The sequence below is a fragment of the Dasypus novemcinctus genome, chromosome 19 (genome assembly GCF_030445035.2).
Source record: "Dasypus novemcinctus isolate mDasNov1 chromosome 19, mDasNov1.1.hap2, whole genome shotgun sequence".
In the NCBI taxonomy this organism is placed as follows: domain Eukaryota; kingdom Metazoa; phylum Chordata; class Mammalia; order Cingulata; family Dasypodidae; genus Dasypus; species Dasypus novemcinctus.
The window spans coordinates 39490104-39508709 of NC_080691.1; the positions used below are offsets into that span (position 1 = coordinate 39490104).

An 18606-nucleotide genomic window follows, 5' to 3' on the forward strand; every position below is an offset into this window, starting at 1 on the left:
CTGAGGAGCCACGCAGTGCCCCCGCCGCCGGCCCAACAAGGCGCGTTTGTCTTGGTTGCGCCAACGAGGCCATTGTCCCGCCGCCCGGGCCGTTTGGGGGCTCGAGGGTGCCTGGGAAACAGGTTGGCGGGGCAGCCAGGGCTCTGGGTAAAAGGAGGCAGCTGGACTAGTTGCTTAGTATTTGCTGGGGTTCTGGAGGCCTGGGGATGCGATGAAGGGATGGAGCCTCCTGCACCAGAGAGTGAGCACCTGTGGGAGAGGGGCCAGGATCCCTGAGGGGGAGCTCAGGCAGGCTGGGGACCGAGGTCCCGTGGTCAGGCCAGGTGGAGGCCCCATCTGACCCTCCAGCGCACCCGGAGGGCCATCGGATGCAGGTCCCATCCAGGATCCACCTCCTCCCTAGGCCCAGGCTTTCCTCCTTCACCAGGAGGAGGACCAAGAACGGGCCTACACCCCCCTGAGCAGGGGATGCTCGGCTGCCGGCAGCGCACGGCCCCCTGGTCACCAGTGGGGTGTGGGCCGCGCCAGAGCCCAGTGCCCCCCGCCGGAGCTGGGCGACTCCGGAATGGGGAAAATTCCACATCAGCAGAGCTGCCTTGGATTTTTCCCTATCTGATTGGCCTGCTCTCCAGCCTTGCCTTGGCAGCCCTGTGGGATGTACACGCAACGCACCCAGGCAGGGCCCCTGACCCCACCCCAGGCTCTGAAGGCAAGCCCTCCTCAAGCACGGGCACGTCCCAGTGGGCACGGGGCGTGGCCTTCTCCTCCCACGCCCTCAGTAGGTCCAGCGAGACGGGCCAGGGTTTCTCTGCTCCCTCTGTCCAAGTCCTTGCCCTTCCCTCGCACAGGACAGGCCTGAAGCCAGGGCCCCTTGCAAAAAGACTTCTCTGCCTACGGGGCCAGGACAGTGTTGGCGCAAGGCCCCCAGGTGCCTAGATTTGGGGAAGGCGGAGCCCAGCTCCAAACCCACACTGCCCCAGGCTGGCCCTGCTCTCTCCAGCACTCAGCCGCCGCCCCCTGGGGAGTGGGGGTGCTTTTCAGAATCTCCTAGCGAGATCTGGGGGGGGAGCTCCGAGTACCGAGTGCCCTGGAGTCTAGCCCTGGCTCTGCCATGAGGCACTGCAGTCCCAGAAGGGCGCGTCCTCCTGGGCAGCTGCGAGGCCCAGCAGTGTCACAAGTCAGGCTGCTCAAAGCCCACATTGGGGTTACTCAGCAGTTCTCCCCACTGGCCCAAAGGCCAGGTGCCCTCAACCCAGGGCCCAAAGAGCTGAAGCCCCAGATGCGTCTGGCGGCTTTCATCTCCCACGCTCAACTTCCAGTGGGAAGTGATAACCTGAGCTGGTGTTTACCCAGCCCTTACTAGCTGCCTGCCACAGTGGAGTCTGTCTCATCACCTAACCCTCAACACACGCACCCCTGCGAGGGAAGCACCAGAACGTCTACTGGTATTTTATGGATGAGGAAACAGTCAGGGGCACAGGGCCAGGCTGGACTGTGACCCAAAATTTGGCTGACCCCAGAGCCCAAGCCTAGAACCTCTGCCTCTACTTCCTGGAAGTCTCTGGCCCAGGTAGGTCCTTGGACATCCAGAGAGCTCTGCGCAGGCTGGCGCAGCCTGCGGCACAGGGTGACGATGGCCCTTCTCCGGCCTCAGGAGGGCTCGAGAACACAGAATCCAATTGGCAGCAATACACCAGCCTTTTAATGACAAATGCTCCCCCAACTCCTACCCCATCACAGCCCTGAGAATCACTGGTCCAAACGTGGGAGGCAGGGGTGCTGGAGAAAGCCAGAGTGAATGCTGGCCCCCTGCCCCCGACGTCACTGACTCCCGGGAGCACTGAAACAGGTGAGGCACGAGGCCTCTTTGCTCGGTGGCCAGCAGGGAGCTCTGGCTGAGGGAGGCCAGGGCTAGCAGGAGGGGAGGGGAGAAGAGAAGAAACTCTGGTCTGTCGCCAAGCCTCCGTCCTCTGGCCTGCCTTCACGTGTCCAGCCCCCAGGGGCTGGCCTCAGTCCAGTGAGGGGCTGCCGGCCCTCACACCGGCCTTGCCCTCTTGGCCTTCTTCTCGGACCTCACAGCCTCATCATGGGCTTTCCGCTTCTCTGCCAGCTTGTTGGCCTGTGGAGAAGGGAGCAGGGAAAGGGATCAGCCTATGATGAAGTGGGGAGGAGAAGGGCAACTCCCCTCCTCCTACAGGAGGCCACCCTTTAAAAGTAGAGGTTCTAGAAAAGTCGGCAGGCAAAAAATATCTGAATAACCTCAGGGCGAGAAAACATGCCTCTGCCCTTGCCTTTACGATTGGTTGGGCCCACACCTTCTCATGTTAGGAGGGTCTCAGGTTCCAGAAGCTGGAAGGAGCCTCCGCAGCTGCCCTTTTACACCCCCAACCCCCAACAGGGTGGGAAAGCTGGGATGTCATCCAAGCCTTCGCCTGGTGCTGGTGGGGATCCAACCTGGAGCAATCTCTGCCCGGGCCACCGGGCAGTATCTGTTAGATATTTCAACCCAGCCACTCCACTGCTGGAAGTCACCCTGTGGAAACATCCAGGTGGGTGGAGGCATGCTCAGAGAAGTTTGCTGGGAATGACTGAAAATGGAAAACAATCGGATGCCAGCAGCTGGGCCCAGGCTACATACTGTGCCATGGAGGGAAGTCGGTTCCTGTTATGGTGAAAGGGAAACACATACTGCAAAACTACACATACCTAGTATGCCCCCTCCAGCAATGACTGTTACCACGTGCACAAAAGAAACCCGGGGTTGACTACAGATGGCCCCGAGGGCAGCACTGTGGCCACTTTCATGCCACCATTACAGAGACCCAGGGGGCATCAAGTATTGTATGTTTTTTTTTTTTTTAAAGGACATATGTGGCTCTGTAAATAAGGAAATACAAAATAGTAAGAAGCTTAACGGAAACCTCCCAAGTCCCTCGCATGGTAGGTCCCAATTCTGCCAGGACAGCTCTGCCCGCGTCGGACCCCACCAAAAGCCGGGTGCAGTAAGCAGCCTGAAGCCAGGGCCAGGGCTGGTGGCCCCAAGATGCCCACAGGGGCTGCGTGGGGCCAGAGGGTGGGCAACCTCAGGAAAAGGCCACGAGAGCACGCGGAGTCCTCCCGCAGAGGAGCCAGCTCCGCTCCAAGCTCATGTGCGCTGCCACTGCAGGAGTCTCGGGCCAGGGGAGGGCAGCAGGGACTTACCTCGCGGACTTTGCGCCTCTTGCCAAACATGATCTTGCGGTAAAGGTACTTCTCCCTCTTCTTCATCATCATGATGGCCAGCCGCTTGGCCTCGCTCTCCTCCTCCTGGGCCAGCCGCTGCTTGTCCTCTAGCTTCACGGTGCCTGCCATCACCCTGGGCTTCTGGGGACACGAGGCAAGTGTGGGTGGGGAGAGGTCACCCCACACACCCTGCAAGCCCGGGGCTGGCACCAAGAGCAGGGCTGCTTCCCGGGCTGGAGCCCCGTTCAGCTCCCCGGTACCTTCGCCTCCATCCTCTGCTCCTCCAGGGCTGACAGTCGGGCCTCCTCCTCCTTTTCCGAACCAGCCTCTGCATCTTCTTCCTCTTCATTTTCTCCCCCTTCTTCCTCCTCACCATCGTCTTCTTCCTCTTCCTCTTCTTCAGATTCATCCAAGTTTCCTACAAACAGCCGATGATTTCTGAATGCCCAGGAGCCTGCTCCTTCCTTGCAGGTTGTGAACTGGCTCCAAGCACCACCCTCTCTGGCTCTGCCATTGCACCGTAGACGTGTGCCGAAGGCAGTTCAGGGCTGTCCCACTGTGGACTCCTCTGCCACCTTCCCCCACAGCCCCAGCTGCCTTTAAGCCCCCAACTTTGGAGCCCCCTGTGCGAACTCTGATGACAGTTCCAGACCACTCTTCTGAATGTCAGGTAACACCTGCCTGGAGGATACACATGTTCATTTCTCCTAAGTCTTACTCTTTTGCCCTGCTGACCCATTCCCTGGAGCATGCCACCTTTGTAGCCAAGATGGGAAGCAGCTGGCGCAGGCCCAGGGCCCAGAGCCAGCCCAGGGGGACGTGTCCATTCACCTAGCTGCCCAGCCCAGCTCTCTCCTGCTCACCTGGGTCCTCTCCCCGCTGCAGGGCCAGCAACTTCAGCTTCTCAGGTGGGACGTAATCACCCTCCTTCTCGGTCACGAAGGGTGAAAGGTGAGGGGGTAGCTGCACCCCAGGGAAGTACTCCTCCACAGGGAGGAGGAGCCGGGCGTTCACGGAGTCAAATACCCACTGGGGCTGCACGTAGTACCTGGCACGGGGCACGGGGCAGTGGGAACAGACGGTCACGGGGGCAGGCCGAGGCCTCGGTGCACCCACAGGAGCTGGTGGGACAGACCCCGACGCCTGAAACCCAGGTGGAAGAGGGCATCGGGGCCTACCTGCTGATGACAGGGGTCTGCTGCCCAGGCCGGTCCACAATCTGGTGGGTGATGCAGGAGTCCGTCACGCTGTAGGTGGCTCCGAGGCACAGAGACTTGTCCCAGGACACGTCCCCTCCAAAACTCCTGTGTGTAGAGGAGAGCGCCCACAAACTCACCCTCCCGGGACAAAGCAGCCACACCCCACGTCCCCCGATCCTCCTGTCTGCGCCAACACCTTCCAGCCCTGGCCCAGCCGGGGCCTTCCGCTCTCTTCCTGTCCTTCCACACAGTAGTGCAGGCAGCCGCCCTCTGCTGAGTGCTCACTACATACTTGGCGCCACGCTGGGGGCACTTTTCATGCACTACCCTTTGCTGAGTGCTGACAACATCTCTTGGAGGTGGGCCCTGACACATCCTCACTCGATCTGCACATGCCCAGGGCTGCCCCTCACGTGGCAGAGCTAGTGCTGTCGGCCCAGAGCTCACGGCGACCCACCTGACGATGAAGGCTAGGGGCTCACGGGGCACCTCGCGGTTCAGGAAGAACTTCAGTCCCTCAAAGAGCTTCTTGTGCTTTTCCTGTGCCTCCAGCTCCTTCCTGCGGCCCTCCTGAGCCGCCGTCTCCTGCCGTGAGAGGGGCCAGGTCTCACACCACCAGGCTGCACACGCCCCCACTGGAGGGCAGGACGGGAGGTGACCCCCGTGGCCCCCCCATCCCTAAGAAGGCAGAGCAGTTCTCACCCCGTCGTTGGGGAACTCGTCTATCTCGGCCTCCTCCTCGGTGGCAGGGTTCACTGCACGGGCCAGGCTGGCGCTGAGGGCGGCCAGTTTCTGTGGGAAAAGAAGCAGGGTGTGGGAGGCGGTCGGAGTGACGGCTCTGGATGGGCATCAGTGGGTTTGGGTTCCTGGGGCGAGCCCCAAGGGCGCCCATCTAGCCGTGACTCAGCCCTCCCCCCACCAAGCCAGGTCCCAGAGACCACCCTTCTGGGGAGCTGCGGGGATGACGCTCATGCCTTCAGCCGCTCACCTCCATGGAGCTCTCGGAGTCCAGGGCGTAGGCGCCCTCATCGGCCTTCATCTCTGCCTGGGTCTGACCCTCGAGCTGGGAGGAGGGGAAAGGTCAGAGAGGAGAAGACGACACCTACAAACCCCCGCCACCGCCAAACGGCCGGGTCTCGAGAAGGCGCTGGGCTGGGCCCCCTACCTTGGGCGGGTAGAAGAGGTTGAGCGACTGGTAGAGGCGGAAGTTGACGAAGCCCAGCAGGGTGGTATAGAACTCGGTGAAGGTGGCCATGACCCTGTAGTCCACATCTGTCGGGTGCTGGGCGGGGGGAATGGCAGTCGTGGCAGCAGTGAGGGCCAGAGAAGAAAAGGACAACCCACACCCACCCAGGGACCCCAGGCTCCTGGCAAGCTTTGCCCTGGGAGCGCTGCCTCAGGGGAAGGGGCTGCATGGCACAGGTGCACCTGGGGGCTCTGGTCCCGAGGGCTAGGGGCACCTCTAGAGGCCAGAACCAAACCCCCGTGACATAAATGGGGAGCTGCAAATGAGAACATGCTGAAAGTGAGTACATGCTGCCCCCGTGCCTGGCTGGGCCTCCCGCGTCCCAGCTCTCCCCCGCACCCTTCTCGGCTCAGTCTTTTGTCCTTAGAGAGCTCCTTCTCTACTGCCCAGCCCACATTCCTGGTTCAGTATCAGCCTCCACGGCTGGACCGTGAGCACTGGGAGGGCAGCACTCGCAGAAAGCCTGCCCTGCCCCAAGGAGTGGCTGACTAACCCTCTGCTGGTGAGCAGAGCCTCGAGAAGACGAGGCCAGCTGACGGAGGTGGCCCTGGAGTGGTCCCTGTCTGCCCTCATGGGGGCAGGGAGTGGACAGGACTCAGCCCCTCCAATCCCTCGCAGGACTCCTGGAGCAGATACTTAGAATGTAGTGCCTCCACCTTGGGCCCTGGATAACCTGGGCTCCGCCCCCAGAGCCCCTGGGAGAAGGTGGGCACGGATGCTGCTAGCCTGGGGCCAAGGCACACAGCCAACCTCCTGAGCTGCCAGCCCAGCAAGCAGGGCAAGTGGAAGGCATCTGAGACCTAGACTGAGCGCCTCTTCTCTTGAACAGCACTGGCCTCTGCCACCAGGGAGGCTAACCCAGCCCAGCCCTGGGATCTGGATGAGAAGATGTTCTGAGCAAAGTCAAACCTCGGTAATGGTCACCATGTCCCTTCTGTGCCCGTGACCGTGAGCCGTCTCTCCATCTTGTGCTGTGGGGGCTACCACCTGCCCCCCCACTCACACCTCCATGAGCATCTCCCACAGCCCTCAATGGGCCTGGCTGGGTATTTGAGCACCAACCCCGTTTCCCACAGCATGGCACCTAGCAAGTTGCCCACAGCCACCCCAGGGGAGGGGGGACGACACCAGGGCCCCTGCTACTGCCTGGTTCCAGCAGACACCCCCATCCTCTGGAGAGGAAGCAGCAGCAGGGAGCTGGCTGGGGAGGAAGGAGGAACGGGCAGCCTGTCCTCTTCCCCTAGTCCAGCTGTGTGGAGGCAGGCCCTGTACAGCGCCCTATTCACCAGCTGGGAGGACACACAAAGACCAGTCTGAGCAGCTGGGGGTGGGGAGGTATCAGAGAGAAGAGAAGGCAGAGAAGGCAGGAAGGAAGGAAGGAAGGAGAGGAAGGATGAAGAAAGGAAGAGGAGCCAGTCACGGTACAGCTAGAAGTGGGGACAGGCTGTGGAGGGGGTGGTCCACCTCGCACCTGACTGCAGCCTCACCACCGAACACAATGCCAGACCCCCAACCTGCCCCAAGGCACCTGCTAACCTGGTTAGCAAACCCAGCCCGGCGCTGCTCCGCCAGGCCGGTGGCATCTGCTCTCCCCTAACGACCCCAGTTCTTGCTCCCGGGACAAGGAGGATGGTCAACTCCAAGCACCCACAGAATGAGACGGCCGGAGGCCCTATGGGGCACTCGGTGCCAAAAGCAGAATTTCTGCCATGGATCCCGGCCAGCAAGTCCCAGTGTTTTTTAAAAAAGACAAATACAGAGTAGTGCTGTTTGCTACTTCTCTTGCGCTCACCCTTCCTAACCACGCTCCACCCAGTCCTCTAGCCCCGAGGAGCCAACAGGCCAACAGAGTGGGGGGCAGAGTGAGGACGAGGGTCCCAGGGCATCTGACCCCAGGGCTGGGCGCTGCCACTGGTCCAGGCGGAGGCCTCAGGCAGGCGCTGGGCAGGCAGTGCTGGCCCCCCCCGGCTGCCACCCCATTCATCCTGCACCTCCGAAAGGCCAAGCACCGGGTGGTTTTAAAGGTGACTTTTACTACGTCCTTGCCACAGGGTTTAGAAGATGGAAGCACATCGCTGACTTGAGCATAGGCGTGGGGAGGGCCCTTGTACAAGGTCACTCAGCTGGGGGGGGCAGTGCAGGAGCTCGGCTCTGAACCAAGGGTCTGGCTTAGGCGCTCCTGCTCCTGAGGACGACCTATGCTGTGAGGTAAGCACCCCACGCCCCTCCCCAGGTTAGGACAGCAGAAACCTCTCCCCGTGCCCTCATCCCCACCTGGGCCGGGAGGGCGGGACGGACGGGCTGATAGCAGCCCCCCCCGGCAGGCACACACTCACGTCGTGGGAGAAGGCATAGGGAGTGATCCACACGATGGGCTGCCCCAGCACCTCGGCCTGGTAGTAAATGCCCTTGATGGACAGGAAGACCTGTGTGTGGGGGAGACGGCAGCATGGTGAGGGGCTGCGGGGAGCGGGGCGGACGGGCTCCTCCAGGGGGCCCTGTGCTCACCTTGCGCAGGGCGCGAGCGGTGATGATGTATTGTAGGAACTCCACGGTGAGCCGGCGGCACAGCTGGATGGTCTGCACGTGGCACTTGCCGGTACGGGGGAAGGTGGAGAAGAGGAAGCACATGGAGAGGGCATCGTCCAGGTCCCGCAGAGCGTCGATGAAGGTGGGGTACCTGTGGGGGGTGGGCAGCGCTCACAGGCTCGTATGGTTTGGGTATGTGGGGGTCGTGACCTCCTTGCCCCATGCTGCCAGCCACTCCAGAGGCTGCTCCCCAGCCAGGCCTGATGCTGCCCCTCCTGACCAGAAAGCCAGGCAGCGACAGCTTCTCTGCAGCCACCAGGGGACGTGGGAACAGCCTTGGGGGGAAGTGCTCTATCCAGATGTGCCCACCTAACTCAGGGTCAGACACAGCCCCACAGGGGCCTCAGGGCAAGCTGGTGCGACTGGAAGGTGTGGCGAGTTTGCGCAGCAAGATGACGCAATGAAGAGACAAAGAGAAAAAGCAATGAGAGATTCAATAAATAAGGGAGCTGAGGTGGCTCAAGTGATTGAGTGCCTCTCTCCCCCATGGAAGGTCCCGGGTTCAGTTTCTGGTTCCTCCTAAAGAGAAGACAAGAAAACACAGAGAGCACACAGTAAATGGACAGAGGGAGCAGACAGCAACCACAAACAAGGGGCAGGGGAATAGATAAATTTTAAAAATCTTAAAAAAAAAAAAAAAAAAAAAGACTAGCTTGAGTTGGTGCCCCTCAAACTTTCTTTTTTCTTTAGGAAACTCTGGAAACTGAACCCAGGACTTCTCATGTGGGAAACACACCTGCTCCCTGCTCATGTTGTTTTTTTGCTCATTGTCTCCTTGTTGTTTGTTTGTTTTCTTTAGGAAACACAGGAACTGAACTGGGACCTGCCATATGGGAGGCAGGTGCTCAACTGCTTGAGCCACATCTGCTCCCCGAAATCTTTTTTTTTTTTTAAGGTGGAACCTTTTGTTCAGAGGAAATCTATCTGGAGGTCAGAGACGGAAAGTGAAAAATGAGAAGCTGCCTCAGGGGGACGAGGGAAGTTGAGGCTTCCTGCCCCTCAGCAGCACTAGGTCCTGTCTGGGCCACAGGTCACTACAGCAGTTTATGTCTTCCTTGCCTCTCAGGATCCACAGTTCTGTCTAGTTCATAGAACCAATGAGAAGCAGGTGGTAAAAATGCTGAATTTCGGATCCTGGCCGCAAGTGCCACAGCAAGCCCTGAGGTAAATGAGAAGATCTCCTCAGAGAAAAGTAAATAAAAGGGCAAATCCCACTTGCTTGGAACTCCTGAGGGTAAAAGAAACTAGAGAATGACTCCACTGAAAGGACAAAAAATATCCCACCAAAAGAGATCTCTGGCTTGGACCTGCCAGCCAGAACCCTCTACCACCTCAGTCCCACAAAGCCTGAAAGTCACCCAGTGACAGCACCCGGCCTGGGCACCTCCTGCCAGGGTCAGGGACCACAGAGCCCCACACAGCAGCAACTTAGAGACCCTCGCACATTCCAGCATGGGGACCAAGGCCACAAAGGCCCAAGCTGGGGCCATGGCGGGTAGCAAATGTGTACATACATAATGGTCCCCAGGAAATGAAAGAGACCCGCGTTGGATAGCGCTGTGATGGTTGGTGCACCCTTATGGAAAAAGAAGGTGCTCTTGAACACTGACCCTATCTGGCTCCCTGGAGCAAGATACCCTGATGTGGAAGTTACCGGAAGCAGTAAATCTGCACAGAAGAAGGGGGAAACTGAGTTGCTATAGGGCAGGGCAGACCACAGGACTGAAAGCTGTAGGGAAAAACTGGCAACACACATGGCAGAGCAGTTCAACAAATCATATCCACTGGGGAGGAAAACTTACAGAGGAACAAAGAGAACAGACCAGGACTCCCAGAGAAGGACTAGAGGAAAGGAAACCTGGAGGTTAAACAACTGCGCAGAGGAGAGCAGTCTTGAAAGCTGCACCATGCATCCAGATCAAGAGAGAGAGGTACAGAAGGCCTGAGAAAACCTGAACAGTTTAACGCAGGTGGCCCTAGAGGTCCAGAAGTTGGACGAAGTGTCAAAGAAGAGTCTGAACACACAGCCAGTCTACACGAAAGCCCTGGGCCAGGGGGAGACATGGACTTTCAGAGTCAGCATGTCAAAATAATCAGGTGCCCACACACGTTCAGAAAATCGTGAGTCATACTAAGAAACGAGAAAAATACGGCTCATTCAAGGGAAGGGATTCAAACCTCAGAGGAAAAGCCAGACAACGCCACAACTGAGGGAAGCAATTCAAACCACTCTCCTGTATCACTTGAAGGAGTTGGAAGGAAATACGAATACTAATGAGGAAGCAGACAAGAAGCAGCCACCACAGGCAAGGTCCCTTCCTGTGCACTGCCCCTGGGGCCAGAGGTGTGGGTCCCACAGGGCTGTGGAAGAGAGGACGCTGCACCGCAAGCAAGGAGACCCTCAGCCCTGACCTTCACCTCCCGGCCTCAGTGGCTCGTGTGGAATGTGACACTGTTGGGCCATTCCTGGAAATGTGGGACAAGAGGGCAGACGGGACTCCAGGTGCTCCCCCACCCCCGCCCCAAGCACAGCATTTGCCAGAGAAGCGTGCCGTCAAAGAAATAAGGTCCTGAAAAGCACAGGACCAGAGATGGCCAATGGCCTTCCAGCTCTGGGCCCTGAGTCAGGCGGGGTCTGCCAAGTGATCAGGCCAGGCAGAGGCCTGGTTTCCCAGAGCAGAGGTGGGGACCTATCTACATGGCCCCCCACTGGCATCTCAGGGTTTTGTAACTTTCCACCTTGCCGGCCATCCCTACCTTTGCAGAAATGGCACTGGCCACTTCAGGGCTTCCTGCTTTTCTCTTTAAAGGGGAGACAAGGAACAGGAGCACTGCCACTGCGCTGCCACCTGGGGTGTGCATGGATCCAGGCACTCACTTTCAAAGGGCTTTTGTGTTTCCGTTTGTTCCTCACAGCAGCCATGTATCACAGACACCCGTTAGAGGTGAGTGAGGATTTGCTCAGATCAGAAACTGTCCCCTGGCCACCAGGCTCACGAGCTGCAGGGTTGTGGTGAGGAGACCCGCGATCTAGTGCCTAAGCCAGGGCTCTTCTGGTGATAGCCCATGGCTGGCCTGACTCAATGAGGCTAAGTGCATCCACTGAAGCCAAGTAGTCTTGGACCACCAGTCCCCAAGAGAAGATGGACATTCATTTAGGCTGGCACTTCCCAAGCTCGGAACTGCTGACAGTGAACTAGGTAGTGTTTTCTTGGACTATCCCCCATATTGTGGATGTGCACTGTGGAATGTTTAGTAGCACCCCGGGCCTCTACCTGCTGGATGCCAACAGCACTCTCTGCCCTAGCCGTAACAATTAGAACTTTCGCCTGGGGTGAGGGAGGCCCACAAAGAATGCCCCTGAATTTAAACCACTGACTTAGCCAATGAATGAGGGAGGCTCCTGAGAAAGTTCAGTGAGGAACAATTAAGACCACAAAGGTGTCCAAGCATCCAGTGCATCTCTCAGGTCTACACCCCCAGAGCCCTGGCTCTCCCCCACCACAGGGCCTTTGCACTTGCTGCTCCTCTACTTAGAATGGCTTTCCCTGGCCGTCTCAAAGGTCTCCCTGCAAAGTGGCCTCCTATGATGCACCTGTTACTAAATACCTCCCCAGTCCCTGCCATGCTGTCTGCATCCTTCGCAGCACTTGCTGTGACTTGCGAACACTGGAGCAGTCTGTCAGTTTTGTTTCCAGTCTGTCTCCTCTAAAAGGATGCCAGCTCCCGAACAGGATCTATCTTGTCCCCACACTGAATCCCCAGTGCTGAGGACGGAGCCTAGCAGTGAACAAGCAGGCGGCAAAGCGCGGAGGGCCCCCCCGGCTCACCGCTCCTTGATGATGTGGTCGAGCTTGTAGTTGGGCTTGTTGTCCTTCAGACGCTCCACGGTGTTCCACTCACTCTTCCCATAGGCCTTCCGCAGCTTCCGGACAAATACCTGGAGGAGCAGAGACCACTGATGCCAGGGCCAAAGGGTTTGCTGGACACTCCTCTTCCATAAGGGATGGCACGAGGGGCAGGAGGGCTCTCAAAGCCTCCTGAAGCTGGCCACAGCTGTCGCTGTACAACACCCTCAGCCCAGAATGTGTAAAACAGTCAACTCCAAGGAGCACTCAGACTGACCCCTGCTAACAAGCAGAATTAGACCAGTATACCCCCTTTGACAAACGAACAGTGATCACCACCCACGGATGTGCTGTGCTTGGCCTTTGCCAAGTGGGAGTCCGTATATTTATATGAAGAAGGCAGGTGCTCTGCGTTCCCAACATCAGTGTGTGCTGGCATGAAACGAGCTCCGGGTTTGTGTATGTGGCTGGTTCACACAGGAAGAGGCAGCTGAGGCTGGTCAAGGGCCAGAAGGCCTCTAAGTCAACTGGCTTCTTCCATCCAAACATTGGTCAGGCCCACCCCATTCCCCCTACCGCTCTCCAGAGGCTCGAATGTCACCTCTGCTGAGTGTTCTCAGATCTGGAACAGCCATTTCCCAGGAAGAGCCCTCTTTCAACATGGTGATATTATGTAGTCTGGAACACCCAGCAGCAGAACAGGCTAGCCACCCTCTCTGGCAGGCCTGGCTGGGAAAGAGAGATGGCAGTGGCTGCTGGCTCCCCATCAGAGGTGTGAGTGGCAACAGTCTACTTCTAATTATTTGCCCTTGGCATAAAGTGTTCTGCTTTCCCTGTGTTACTCAAGCATTTGCTGATTTTGATTTGGGCAATGAAAGGTGTCCTGGGAGCAGGTTCAGAACAAATCAGGAATAGGAGCTGTTTCTCTTTGGGCAGAGAGCACAACAGGTAGTCCCTGAAAGAGAAACATCTTTGTCTTTGAGGCAAAAAGTTTAGTCTTTTCAGAGAGATTGGAAGCATCAATCATCGGCTGGCTTTTTGCAAATGATTTCCACACGTGACCTCAGTTACTTCTCCCATCCCTTTTAGAGAAGCCTGCTCAGCATGGACCCCCCTACCCCCGCCATGGTTGGTGGGTCACAGAGCTGACCCCAGAGCCAGGGCTCACCTTGTATTCCCGAAACTTGTTGACGATGGGTTCGTGGAGGAGGAACTTGATGTCTTTGATAAGGTAGAAGGTACGGGCCGCTGTGGAGCCCTTGTTCACCTTCTTTTTGTGTTTGGGCTCATGGGGATAAATGCCCTTCAGGATGCACAGCCGCCTGGAAGACAGAAGTCATTCTTTCAGTCAGCATGGACCATGGTGGGGCCTGGAAGTGACCAGGGAACTAGGGGTCCCTGCCTGCTGGTGCAGGAGTTGGACAGTAAAAAGGTCCCAGACAAACATATAATGCAGACTGTCACAAGCATAAGAAACAAATTGGGATTCGACAGGGGCTGCCAGGCAGGTACCCCCTTTAGCTAGGGAAGCTGGGAGATGCCTGGTTCAGAAAGTGACATATGGGGAGGCAGACTTGGCCCAGTGGTTAGGGCGTCCGTCTACCACACGGGAGGTCTGCGGTTCAAACCCCGGGCCTCTTTGACCCGTGTGGAGCTGGCCCACAAGCAGTGCTGATGCGTGCGAGGAGTGCCCTGCCATGCAAGGGTGCCCCCGTGTAGGGGAGCCCCACGCGCAAGGAGTGCGCCCCAGAAGGAGAGCCGCCCAGCGCGAAACAAAGTTCAGCCTGCCCAAGAATGGCACCACACACAGGGAGAGCTGACGCAGCAAGATGACGCAACAAAAAGAAACACAGATTCCCTTGTTGCTGACAAAAACAGAAGAGGACAAAGAACACGCAGCAAATGGACAGAGAGAACAGACAACAGGGGGGGGGGGGGAAGGGGAGAGAAATAAATTTTTAAAAATCTTAAAAAAAAAAAAAAAAAAGACGTATGAGCAGAGACCTGAGGAGGAGAGAAACAGCTAGCAATGTAAAGGGTGGAGGGAAGAGCATCCTAAGAAGAGGGACTAAGGCTGGAGTAAGCCCGGAAAGTGCTGGGTGCTTCAGGTACCGGAGCCGGGGTATGAACCTGGGACCTCATATGTGGGAAGGCAGCGCTCAGTCACTGAGCCACATTGGCTTCCCTGAGTTTGTTTGTCTTGCTTGTGTTTTTTTTTAGGAGGCACTGGAACCAAACCTGTACCTCCCATATGGGAGGCAGGCGCTGAACCGCTTGAGCCACATATGCTCCCGTACTGGGTGTTTTTGAGGGACTAAAAGTGGCCCAGGTGGCTAGAACACAGCCAGATGAAGCTGCCAAGGTCAGAGGTAGTTAGGTTGGCAAGGCCTGTAGGCCTTGGTGGAGTCTCGATTTTACTCCATGAAAGATGGGAAGCCCCAGCTACAGGATCAGGGATGGGTCTCTTCTGCCAGAAAGGAGGGAACGGGGGTGGAGGCGAGACACACAGAACCCCCGGAGGGTCCCATTCTGATGATGCCAAGGAGACCAGATCTCCCAGATCTCCTCCAGCTTCCCTGCAGAAAGCTTACTAAATGCAAAGCACAGCTCACGAAAGCAAGGCTGAGCGAGATAGGAGGAACACACAAGTTCTAGAGAGGGTTTGCGCAGCTCAGGGAAAAGAGAGCTGTGGTGTACCATGATGAGGATGTTATCTTTGTGTAATTCACTGCCCAGGCTCCCTGGCCCTGCTCTTCCACTCCTCTCCAACCTCACCTGAAGTCGGCCAGGCTCAGCTGCAGCTTCTTCCGGGCTTTGTTTCGGGTGATGTAGTTGGTGGCAGAGCCCCGTTCATACTTGAGGAAGAAGAAAACAAATCTTCATTAACAATGATTGCAGTGACCTGACATCAAACTCTGGGAGTGCCTCGTTCCAGAGGGTAGTGGCCAAGGTGCTCTGAGGACAGGCAACACTGTAGGGAGAGAGACCCCCACCTGAAGGGGTTTCCCTGCACTGTCCTTGCAGTCGTCCATGTAGAGAAAAAAGAGCTCTGCAAAGCATGATGCTGGGGACCATGATACATAGTAGCTATGAATCAGGTACTGTGCCAAGCACTCAGTACTAGCTCAAAGTATTGGCTGTTACTGGTAGCTACTTCCACTATTATTTTATTTAATCCCCAAAGTTTAAGCCCCAAAGCCTGTGACAGTTGCTATTATAAACCCCCCTCAACATGGGAGGAAATAGCCAGCTTTTTTGGGGGGGGGGGGGGTACCAGGGATTGAACCTGGGACCTTGTATATGTGAAACAGGTGCTCATCCACTGAGCTACACCCACTCCCCAATCACACAGCTTTTTAAGTGCCAGGGCTGGGATTCAAACCCAAGTCTGAGTCCAGAGCTTTAGCACCTAACCACTAAGTCAGTGTTCTCAACCTTTTTTCTATTATCACCATCCCACCCCCACAGCCTTTTCAGACATTTTCCCCCAAAACATCCCCTCCTCCCCCATGACCCCATGAAATTTTATTACCACATATATACTTTATACCTGTTATATAATGTGGTCCTTTGGAAAACCACCAACCACTCACATCTAAGATTTTTTTCCTGCCCTCTCCCATCCCAAGAACCAATTTTTGCTCCCTTGGTGATAAAATACATGACCTAAGCCATATGCCTCCTCCTTTTCCCCCTTCAATCATTCAACAATCAATAACAGGACCTCTACTATGTTCAAAACATTAAGGTAGATGCTATGAGGGTAATAAAGCAAAACATCTGGTTTCTACCTGCCCCAAGAAGTGTATGGTCTTGGGCAAACCATGCAGATGCCTGTGGCATCACAATGCTGTCTCAAATTCACATCTCTCTGTCCTTGATAAAAGTAACAATGCCTTGTACCAAACACCTCTAATGCTGACCAAGTACATCCTTCTCAAACACGATCTCCCTCTAGAACAGGGCTTCTTAACCTTTTTTGCTCCAGTCAGGTGAAATTAATACTACTATAATTTATTTATTGCATACATTCATAAGTGAAGAAAACGCTAGATTTCAGTTAGAGGTCAGAGATAATAAAGATAATAAGCTGATTTCTTTTTTTGGTTCAAGTTCATGGACCTCCTGAAATCTTTTCACAGACTCCTTGGGTATGTTCATGAAAAATGCCAGTTATATGGCCACGTTCCTTCAAATACGTACTAATTTCCTATTGGAGTGAATCGACACAGGGAGCAGACAACTCGGGGGTGGGGTGGGGGGGAAGGGGAGAGAAATAAATAAAAAATAAAACTTAAAAAAAAAAGTTTTCCTATTGGGGATCAGACCTATGCTAGGTCCTGGGGATACAATGATGGGTTTTAGACTGTCTCACGAGGTTGAGTATTCATTAAAAGTACTTTCCATTGCTCTATGCCACACATACCTCTGTCACCACACACTTACACTTTTAAACATTAAAGGGATAAGTGGCTCTCAACTAGGGTGATAACACTTGCTGGGGAAGGAGGATGAGGTAGGGGCACTTGAAAATGTCTGGTAAGATTTTTGTTGGGTGCTACTGGCATCTAATGGTAGAGGTCAGGGATAATGCTAAACATCCCATGATGAACAGGATACCCCAACTCCCCGAAAAAAAAAAAAAGTCAAAATGATTGAGAAACCCAGCTCTCAAAGGCAGGGTTTGCCACCTTATATCTTTGTAGCTCCAATGGCTAGCATTTAGTGGGTGTTCAAGAAATGTGTTGGGTTAAAAACAAAATGGCACTGGAAACTTTCTCGCTGAAGCCAACACTTTAGTCCCTGCATCTTTTTCACACCCACACCCACCACCCACTCCAGGCTCTTCGTACCACTGAGATGATTCTCCATACATCAGCAAGAACAATTCCTTGAAAAACTGACCATGTACTCCCCTTCAGTTGCTTCCTACTGCACCGAGGATAAATCCAAGCTTCTCATTGTGGCTTACAAGGACTTGCATGATTCGATCACTGTCCAATCCCAACCTCACCAGGTTTACTATACTCCAGCCATCCTAATATCCTTCCAGTCCCTTACATACAGCAAACCTTTCCCACCCGAGAGTCTTGGCTTCCTCGTTAAGTAATTCCATGTCCCAGAACCTACCCAAGTCTTGATCGCTTGCTCTTTCATATTTCAGTTTAAATGTTGTAGCCTCAGTGAGACATTCCAAGACAACACTAATGTAAGGATCCTTTTGTATTCCTTCAGTCTTACACATTGTTTGCTTCCTTTACGGCAAACGTTAACAATCTGTGGTAATTCTGACTGTTTACTTTGGTAAACACTAGAAAGTGAACACCAGGAAGGCAGGGCCCACATCTAACTGTCTATGCCTCCACCCCCAGTACACACAGGACAGGGTCTGGCTCAATGTAAACAGAATAACAAATGAGAGATGAGAAACTCTACGTAACGTTTATCACTTGTCCAGTGAACAGATGTCGCCTCGGCCAGGCTGGCCTCTGGCGAAGTTTTGCTTGGTAAGGCACAACTCTAACAATCCCGCTCCAGAGTTGTTTCCCGGATTTCCCCGGACGTGCACTGTAGTCCTCGCCCACCCTCAGGCTCCGCTCACAGCTGCCACCTTTGAGATCTGTGATCCCCGAGTTCTGCCGCCCCCATATCCCATCCCCCCGAGCGCTCCCGGCGCCTCTCCCACTCACTTTCTTCTTCTCCAGGCCTCCCATAGCGGCAAGTTTAAAAGCCTACTAGCGACGCGCGGACAGACAGGACCACTTCCTCCCACATGTGTCTGGTCTGGAATCCCGAGGGCCCCAAGCCGCTGGTCTCCTGGGCTGTCCAAGGAGGCGCCTGCACGAGCTCAGGGAAAGAAGGGGCGTTCCTCATGGAGATTTACAACTAACCCTTTTGGAAAAACAAATAAGACCGTTCTTCTATCTCTTTCCCACCTATGAGCTTATTACAGACAATTTAAAAATGTAAGCGGATGCAGATCTTCAGGCATTTCTGTAATCACCCTGACGATGAGCGCTTGAGGTTTGGGCCCCGTTGCATTTTGGGACGGAAGGGGGCGGAAAGCAGCGCAGTGCCTTCTGGGATACAGAAGCCTTGCTTTGTGTGCGTGAGCGCGGTTTGCGTTGTCCTGGTAACGGTTGTACGTGTACCTTCCCCCGCTCCGCGTGGACGCGGCCTTAGAGAGGTGAGGGTGCGTTCGCTTCGCCCGCGGCCTTCGGCTTCTCATTCTTCTCTTGTGGATAAAATAAGAACAGAAGCCATCATTTTCTCTGACAGAGGTTGAGAGAATCCGAGTGCTCGTCTTAGCGGCGGTTGAAGAGTAACGGAAGGCCAAGTAGAGTTACCGAACTCGTGGTCTATTTTTAACGTACATTTAACACATTCAAGATTTTAATATGTACACATGAAAATTCCGTATTGTGCCCCTCAGAGGATATATACAGAATTTATACAAATATCCTTACCTCGGAGGGATGTGGAACCGGAAACGGACACAATT

The 18606-nt window shown here is 55.5% G+C and overlaps 1 protein-coding gene across 1 annotated transcript; it reads right to left on the reverse strand.

Annotated features, from left to right (window-relative positions):
• Positions 1-1679: 1679 nt before the first annotated feature.
• On the reverse strand, positions 1680-17923 carry PES1 (pescadillo ribosomal biogenesis factor 1). Its single transcript, XM_004481347.5, has 15 exons — positions 17795-17923; positions 14880-14959; positions 13273-13426; positions 12087-12196; positions 8176-8347; positions 8004-8093; positions 5587-5703; positions 5410-5484; positions 5124-5213; positions 4879-5006; positions 4401-4526; positions 4086-4270; positions 3483-3640; positions 3202-3363; positions 1680-2119 (listed from the first exon to the last, which is right to left on the reverse strand). The coding sequence occupies exons 1-15, from the start codon at positions 17816-17818 to the stop codon at positions 2036-2038; spliced, it is 1755 nt and encodes a 584-aa protein (XP_004481404.2). The 5' UTR covers positions 17819-17923; the 3' UTR covers positions 1680-2035.
• Positions 17924-18606: the final 683 nt, after the last annotated feature.

Bases quoted from the DNA above. Each gene is read 5' to 3' on its own strand.
- PES1 (XM_004481347.5), bottom strand. From the start codon at position 17,818: ATGGGAGGCCTGGAGAAGAAGAAA. The intron at 5,704-8,003 runs GTGAGTGTGTGC...CCCCCCGCCCAG, and splicing joins CCTATGCCTTCTCCCACGAC to CACCCGACAGATGTGGACTA. The intron at 3,364-3,482 runs GTACCGGGGAGC...TCGTGTCCCCAG, and splicing joins AGCAGAGGATGGAGGCGAAG to AAGCCCAGGGTGATGGCAGG.